Source organism: Epinephelus moara, chromosome 16 (genome assembly GCF_006386435.1).
Source record: "Epinephelus moara isolate mb chromosome 16, YSFRI_EMoa_1.0, whole genome shotgun sequence".
Taxonomy (NCBI): domain Eukaryota; kingdom Metazoa; phylum Chordata; class Actinopteri; order Perciformes; family Serranidae; genus Epinephelus; species Epinephelus moara.
The window spans coordinates 46,005,140-46,014,085 of NC_065521.1; the positions used below are offsets into that span (position 1 = coordinate 46,005,140).

Here is an 8,946-nt window from a genome sequence, read left to right on the forward strand (position 1 = left end):
TCCTGAGGTTTCTACCGTTTTTTTTCCCCGTTAAAGGGTTTTTTGGGGAGTTTTTCCTGATCAGCTGTGAGGGTCATAAGGACAGAGGGATGTCGTATGCTGTAAAGCCCTGTGAGGCAAATTGTGATTTGTGATATTGGGCTTTATAAATAAAATTGATTGATTGATTGATTGATTGAAGTTAACTGTGTAGTCAACCCTCTGTTAATGTGGCGTCATGTTAACTACGTGGCTGACGTTAGTGTCATACTGTAGAAACAAAACCCAGGTGCAGAACGTCACGAAAAAAGCAAGTAGGCCTCCTCCCCAGCGCCCTGCCACTGCTTTTCTGCTGGAAAATAAAATTCTATATGGAGTCATGCTCTTAACTTTCTGTGTTTTTATGGGATTTTCATGGAGAGGAATAAATGTTCAAGCTCAGTTTTATCTGTGCTCTCTCTGTTACCTGGTTTGTTACACCTGGATGGTTTTACTGGAGAATATAAAACCTTTGTAACCGTTACATGTGAACTGCTTCTTTTTGTTTCTTTCTTTTTTTTTCCTCTCTCTTTTTTTGTCAGTAAGGCCCCGTGTCCACCAAAGTGTTTTATCCCGGCTGAAAACACCAGGTGATCCTCAGGAAACACCCAGCTGGGAGCGTTTTAGAGCGCTTTTGAGGCACTGGATTTTTCTGCCTCCGTGATAGCGACAGCCGTTGTTGGAGGCGTTATGTTTCCGGGTTGTCCATCTGTCCTGTCCTTGTGACCATGATGTCTCAGGAACGCCTCGAGGGCATTTCTTCAAACTTGACACAAATATCTGAACTGAAAATATACCGATTAGTTTTTAGTGGTCATAGGTCAAAAGTCAAGGTGACTGTGACCTCGTCCGTCGCATTCTTGTGAACGCTGTATCTCAAGAACAGGGAATTTTGCGGTGAAAGATCAGTGTGACCTCATATTGTGTGACCACTTCTCTGTTCATTACTCAGCGTCATACCTCAGGAACAGAAGGGGAGACATTGTATAGATCTTCTGTGTGTGAAGCATCCATGTTTTCACTGACATGGATGGAGACTGTCAGAGACACTGGACTGGTGGGCGGAGTCATACAACCACAGGGTGGTGATTGTAGTTCTTTATAGCATCAGTACTTCAGTACGTTTGACAGTCTGACAGAAATATAGAAACATGTCGTAGCAGATGAATCCTGTAATATTCTGTGATCCAGCTCTCATGTCACACGAAGAAAAGAGTGAATTTAAACCTTCATCTCTCTGTTTCTGTTTCTTCTTTAGTTTCCCACTAACGGCAGTAATCAGATCCACATCCCGGCTCTGAGCGTTGACGGTCTCTCCACCCCCGTGGTTCTCTCCCCCGGCCCCCAGAAACCCTGAGCTTCCTGCCCGCCTCATGCAGCTCCTCACCGGGCTCAGGACTCACATCACCTCCCGCAGGGTCGGAGGACAACTGGATCTGGGACTCTCCACTCAAACCAGGAACCACATAGTTTTTGGGCGCTGTCGCCTGACTGGTAAGACTGGTAAGACTGGGAGATTTGGTGGTTTATGGGGACCTTTTACTGTTGGAATATTCGCAGCTGGAGAATCATCGTCCAAAACAGACTGAAGTCCCAGTTTGGTGAACGCTGGAGACGCCGCAGCCTCTGAACTCCTCTGCTGACAGAATATTTTAAAGATGCAGGTGGATGTCTGGGCTTCATCCTCCTCTAACCCTCATTTCTTTCAGAGGTTTCATAGCGGCGCTCAAACGCCGTGACGGGGTCGTGGAAAAAACGGGACGCTTCTCTTGACTTGAACGCATCTGGAGAAGCCAACAGAAAAGAAATCACGTGACGACAGATGAGGTGGAGGGATTCCTCTTCTTCTTCTGCTGAAGGCTGCAACCACCAACAAGACTTTAGGACAAAGATAGTTTTTAACAGACGTGACTGTTCTTCTGTGAACAACAGAAAAAGATTTATTTTGAGATAAAATGGAGAAAAGCAGCAAACTGGAAAAACACTGATTTAATATTGTCGGACTCACTGAAGAGCTTCAGGCCAGTGAGACGCCGCTTCCTGTCAGTTTGTCACATCTTTAATGGAGGTTCGACCTGAGCCTCGTTAATATTCATGAGGAAACTTCTGGAGACGCAGATTTATCTCAGATCTTCTTTTCGGGGGTTTTTTGCTCGTCATCGTCTGTTTTTTTTAAAACGTGGTTATTTATTTCTGTTTCTCTGCAGATTGTTTAAAATGACTCGGCGTTGTGGCTCCTGACTGTCGAGGGCGCGCTTGATTTGATGACTCCCTGATGACTTTTACTCGTTTTATAAACTCACCTCTGACGGATCCCTTCAGACTTTAAGGGCCATATAAGGGTTTTTGCTTCGCTCTTATTGGCCGCTTTTGTAAAGGCCACGCCTTTCTCCAGTTATGCATGGCCTGTTATTGGACTGAACTCCTCAGCATTATTTTTGAACTGACCAATCACAGAGGAGGGATGGTGATGATGGTGATGATGATGATGATGATGGTGATGATGGTGATGATGATGATGATGATGATGATGATGGACCTGAGCTGCAGGCGCTCAGAGATTTTAAACAGCCAAGTTCTTTCTCTGTAAAAGTTCCTGTGTGTGACAGATTGCATATTTTCTGCAGGAGAACAGAGAGTTTATTAGTCACATTCCTTCGGCTCTAACGCGCTGACAGAGGGGTTCGTTTTACTGATTAATCTCTGCTAATCATTTTAGTTTCAGCGTTCATTCCAGATGTAATGTAGATGTTTGTTGAGCAGCTCTGATGAATGTTTTGTTCCTGAAAGCCTCGGACTCATGGTGTTGTAACTCTGCAGTGATGTTGCCACAAGTTTTTATGAGAACAATCAGATTCATTCAGACGCCGCAGTTCAGTTAAAGACTTTTGAACACTTTGAAAAATACTTTTCAGCTTCTGTGTTTCAGTTCGAGTGTGACTCGTCGTGGACTCTGTAAAGTGGCTTCTCATCATTTGGACTTTCACATTAATGTTCCTCATGGCTTTGTTCACATGACGGCACATCAGGTCAGAAAAATGCGCACACTGTGTTTGTTTACTAGAAAGTTCTTCTGTTTTTTGATTTGACGAGAGGAGGCATGACAGAGTTAGTCTGTCTGTAGAAAACTAAAACTGCACCAATATGGCAACATGTCGGGTACAGCCCTGGTGCATGGCTAACGTCACAACAGTCAAAGAGAATGCATTAAATGGTCCTAAGTGGCCTTGCTTTAGAAAAGTCAACGGCGTCAAGGAAAAATACATGTGGGACGCTAATACGCCAAAACACTGAAAAATATAAAAATGTTTTTGTTATCTAAACTTCTTTTTTTAAATTTTATTTGCGGTCAGAGTGCAGAATTGAAAAATTCAAACGATCCCCAACCCTGACGCCACATTTATGGAAAGAGGTGCACGCTCTGAGCGCCGTATTTGGAGACTCTACCCAGCTCTTTTTATCAAATGGCAACTAAACTGTTTCCCTGACAACCGACGGCAAGATGTGGTCGAAAGCTTCAGAATAGGTTGGGAAGTCAGTGGATTTACCTGCAACAGTGAAGTGAACCTGCAGCACTCTGGCCAATAAGAATCCCTCCTGACAGCTGACCTGCGTGCAGCTCATTCGCCGTGCGTCACTGACGCTCCTCTGACGTTTTAAACTTGTGGCAACATCATCGTCATCCTGCACACGCCCCAAAAAACAGCTGCAGTTTTTACAAAACACAAAGTGACTCTGTCATGTGTCACGGTTCTCCTAAAAAGACTGTTGTCGTTGTTGTTGTTGTTGTTGTTGTTGTTGATTCTGATGCTAGCTGAGCTCTGTGGTTGCCACGGTAACCTGACCCGACTGTTGTTGCTGCCCTGCAGGTTGTTGTTATTGTTGTTGTTGCTGCGGAGCGTCTGAAGCTCCTCCCTGTGATGACGCTGTTAACGTGTTGCAACGCTTCTGTGTGTGACGACGAGGCTGCTGATACACACACACACACACACACACACACACACACACACACACACAGCTGGACCATCAGGAGCTGAGTGACGCTGATGTCGTTTATTAGCTTTAATCTGTAAAAACAACATAATATATAATATTGTCAGCACGCTGCGAAAAGTCCAGACAAGCCAAAAACAAAGATCTTTAGTTTCAGAAGAATTATTTTATCTTTTATCAGGATCGACATTCAAACTGTACAAACATGTAGAAACATGTTCTGACTGACTGCAGGGCTTCAGAGGAGAAACAGTCAGACACTGGTCAGTGTTACCAGACGCCACGTGCTGCACGGTGTTACTTAACAGCGTTTGGCACGTCCAGGACGACGTACACGTCACACACTACTGTGGAAAAGTTCGTAATCTGCTGCCACAGAAGTCAACGTGATCCTGTCCGCTGTGTGAGAGGACTCGTCTGTACGTCTGAATGAAAGTCCTCTTCACAAACACATGTTCCAGGTATTGTCAGAATGAAACTCATGTTGGATGTGATCGACACAAAACATAGAAGATTTGAGTTTTCCTACAACCTGACCGATTTGACCGGCGTGGATACGATCGTCATTAGAAATGACCTCGTCCTCCAGACCTCCGACTGTTACTAACGTGACACGGTGAGCTGATGAAAGCGTACAAGCATGTGTTTCGGAACGTATTTTCGCCGAGGGGTGCTGTGCAGTGGTGTGCGCCCATATGAGGGCACGCTTAGGTGAGACAGCTGTGAGCTGCAGACCGCTGTTCAAGACCAACAAACAGCAAAACCTTTCTTTAGTGAAACATCGACAGCATTTCCAGCCATGCTTGTGCCACCAAAACACGATCTGTTCCTGACCATAGCCAAGAGTTCTTGTGCCTAAACATAACCACACGTTAACCACAATGTTATCCGTTACGTAATAAGGTACAAATGTTCTGCGTGGTTTACACAAACCTACAATTGAACATTTATTCTGGCGTCTGAGTTTAGGAGTTACTGCTCAGGAAAACTGCTCAGATGTTTTTACATTGGTTGTTCCATTCGTCCAAAGAATCTGCGCTCCCTCTGCTCAGACACATCTCTCTGGACTGCATGTGCCAAAAAATTAAATATTCCCTTGTGAATGGTGTCGACATCCAGTCGTCTGTTCGCTTAAGCCGCTCACGTCCCCTCGGCAACTTACCTGCTCCATTATCAAGTGCTGTGAAAACGTCCTGATGCATATGCCCCGGCATTTTCCAAGATAATTCATGGATCTAAAAAGCAGCTCCAAAACTGTCCCGGCAATATTCTGATCTCTTCAGCCGTCCTCTCATCTTACGCTGTTTAAAATGTTTAGATAAATGTTTAATCTGCAGGTGATGGTAAAATAACTCACTCAAACTGTTTACAGACCGTGTTGTTCCTCCCCTTGTCAATAGGGGGTGCTGCAGCACTTACAGCACCCACCTTCCTGCGCCCTTGCGTACAAGAGTCCAGTGGACCACAGGATCATCCAACTCTTTATGTATTCATACTTCTCTATGTCCAGTTCACACAGTCCGTGGATTAATCACTTCCTGCCCTCCATCAGATTTTGGCGTGTCGTAACAGTCATGTGATCGGAGACGAGCTGTTTGTGTTGTAATGATGACGGGGGGTCACTGACACTTTTCTGCACTGTAAAATATTGACGTAAAGAAGAACATCATCAGTATAACAGCTGATTTTAAACATATCAACAGTTGTGTTCTTGGCTTGTTCAAACTTTTCAGCAGCTGCTTTCAGTGTTTCAGCTCTGAGTTATTTTACAGCTGATTGAATCTCTGACGTGTTGGAGCTCAGTCAATCAGCTGATTGATCAGCCTGAACAGAACCAGCCATCAGATTCAACCTGAGGAGACGTTTATATAAAACTCTAAATACATGAATAACTCTCAGCCTCACATCAGCTCCTGACGGTGTGATTTCCCAGCCTCGGCGGTGCCGTGAACGCAGCACCAAGCCATCGTGTTCGACTGTTCTCTCCTTTTACAGCATGACTCTATTTTTCTATCAGAGACCACGACGTGTTTCTATTGTGTCCCGAGTTTAAAGAGCGACGAAGCCTTAAAGAGTTCAGAGACGCATTGTCATCGTTTTTTAAAGAGATATCCTCCACGTGATGATGATGATGAAGAAAATTAAGCCATTTCTAGAGAAGAGCTGAACTTTGGACGAAGGTTTGGAGTCCGACATCTATTAACGTTTCTCTCACCAGCAGAACATGAGAATGTTTTTATATTGATTAGTAACAGCGCTGCATTCTGGGTAATGTTTCAGCTCGGCGCTGCCCAAGGCGACGTTAGAACACTGTAAAAAATAATGTGCCACTTCAAACAGTAACTATAGTATCACAGGATCAAACAGTAGATAGTCTGATTAAAACCTGATCACAGTATTGATCGAGGTGTCAAGATTTCCTGTGGCGTCATTGAAATCTGATTCATCCAGTGAAAACAAAGAGAAACAAAAGTTTGGATCTGATGAATGTGAAACTAACATCAGGAGTTTCTTATTAAATCTGGCACATTATTTTTCAGGTGTTGCCGCAGAGACGGACGGACGGTCTGTTCGTACAGACGGATCCTAAATGTTTGCAGCGTCTTGTTTCATTGAAGGTCGTCTGTCTGCGGCCGCAGAGTGAAGACGATCTCATGTTGTTAAATGCATCAACATGTTTGTTTCATTCTCTAAAGTTTCTCTACATTTCTATAAAAAAGTGTAACCTGGAGATTTCTGTCTGATCAGCTGTGTCGCCGAGGATACGACACAGCTGCTGTCGCCATGGAGACGACTCCATCCTGCTCTGTGATGAAGCAGACCGCTGAAAGTGAAACTATTAATGATCGATGAAGATCATCCTGTGACTTAAGCAAAAAGCTCTCTGATTGGATGATCCTTTGACCTTCTTCACTCAGTGACTCGAGATAAATTCACTTGGCCAAAAGTATGTGGACACAGCTGTCATTTAAAAAACATCCATTTGGATCAAATGAGATGATAATGATAATAAACTTTATTTATACAGCACTTTTCTAACAGCGTGACAAAGTGGTTTTATTAAAAACAGCACAAAATAGCAAAAAAATACAGGGATGCACAATGTTGGATTTTTTGCCGATGTGCTGATATATGACAGCTGATTTGGCTTCGACCTGATACTGATATATCCACTTTGTTCCCACCTGATTTTAGTGATCAAGTCTCTTCTGTCGTGGAACTAACATCATATTATACAAACCGACTCTGATGGTGACGGCCCACCTGGAGGTGCAGCTGCCTCTCCCCCACAGGGCTGTAGGCTCCATAGGAGTGTTAAAATGTGTTTGTCTTGTTGTGTTATTGGGAGCCAGAATAGAAGGAGTCATGGCTCAAAACCAGCCGCCACTGCCCGTCAACAAAAACAAAGACAACTATGGTTAAATGTGATAAGACCAAAGGACTGGACGGAGGCCATCATCAAAAATGCTCACATGTGCAGCGCACACTTCATATCAGGTTAGGGAAAAAGTATTTCCTGTTGTAGGGATGAATAAGGTTATGTGTATTAAGGGTTATCATGTCCACCTCATCAGAAACTGGGGAGGGATTAAGAGGAATATTGGATTTCTCTGGAACGCTAACTTTTTAGCACATTAGCTAACGTTAGCTTCCATAGCAAAACAAACAAGTGTGGTCCTCCTTTGTAAGATTGGCTTCCTGTGACATCATCCATCCACTGAGTGAGAGCATACGGGTCGGCCAGTCTGGTCCCGTTGGTCAGTGTTTACTTATTCAAGTAACACTGGCGGTCCCGGAGAGTGAGTGACCTGACATGGTGCGTTGGTAAATTCAGTCTGACGCTCTACACTAAAATGAGAGCCCTGTTGGTGGAAGAAACGGAGCGTTATATTTCTACATGAATGAACCAACGGTTAAGTTAATCACACATTCACTCCGCTCGGCGCTCTGCTGCTCCGTCTCCACAGACAGAGTGTCCAGAGTGCGCTCTGCCACTCTGAGAGTGCGCTGCTCTGGATAACCCAACGCTACATTCAGACAGCGCTCCCAATTTATCAACGCTCCAGTTTGTGTCAGAGTGCGCTCCCACACTCACAATGAGTGTTTGTGAACGCACCACTCACATCATCTTCCTCCATCGTCTAAAACAAGACAACACAACTTGTTAGCTAGCGCTAGCTAATGTCTGTGGAGAACTGTTTTGCCTCCAGCTAAGCCCCGCCCACCAAAAATATGTCCCAATGTTTACTAACAGTAAAAGGGTCTATAAGAGTACTGTTAAAGTACCTGATCAATAAGCAGTATCAGTAAGAGTAGTTTAAATTTAAAAAACAAAACAAAACTGATGTGCAGAATCGATAAATAACTTCCTGCTTCAACATGAAAACAAAAAAACATGAAGTCAGTTTTTAAACAGAAGACATTCTGTCCACATACGTTTGGCCATGTAGTGTCTTTTCATTGAAACATGATCTCTTGATGTTTCTGACAGTCCCATGATGCTTTGCAGCAGGATGGAGTCGCAGGTGGATGATGTCAGGTGGTTTCTAAGAGCTAACAGTTTTTCTGTACATAAATATAACCTGAACATACAAATCTATATATTCTGTACGACGGAGGAGGAGTGTTGATGACGTGTTGTTTCGTGGCCTATCGTCACTGTCAGATCCTGCGTGGCCCCGCCCCTCCTCGGCTGTGACTGGCTGAGGGGTTTATTGATGTAAAGGGGCGGGGCCTGCTTTTATTTTTCTTAGACAGAGTTTTAACATGTTCCACGTGTCATTTACTGGAAAAAAAATTAAAAGAAAAGCTATTTTTTATGGACATGACTTTAGTTTCTGTTTGAGTGTAAATGTTCAAAGATGATTCCTCTGGTTTTCTACAAGCTGAGAGCTCTCTCACACACACACACACACACACACACACACACACACA

At 44.0% G+C, this 8,946-nt stretch overlaps 1 protein-coding gene across 2 annotated transcripts in view; it reads left to right on the top strand.

The window, feature by feature from the left end:
• The window catches only part of elk1 (ETS transcription factor ELK1), a 34,720-nt gene extending 25,774 nt beyond the window's left edge, over positions 1-8,946 (top strand). For both annotated transcript variants that reach the window (XM_050064463.1, XM_050064462.1), the window contains exon 11: positions 1,277-8,946. In XM_050064463.1, the coding sequence (XP_049920420.1) occupies positions 1,277-1,375 (99 nt within the window). In that variant the 3' untranslated portion in view covers positions 1,376-8,946. The remainder of the gene's footprint in view (positions 1-1,276) is intronic.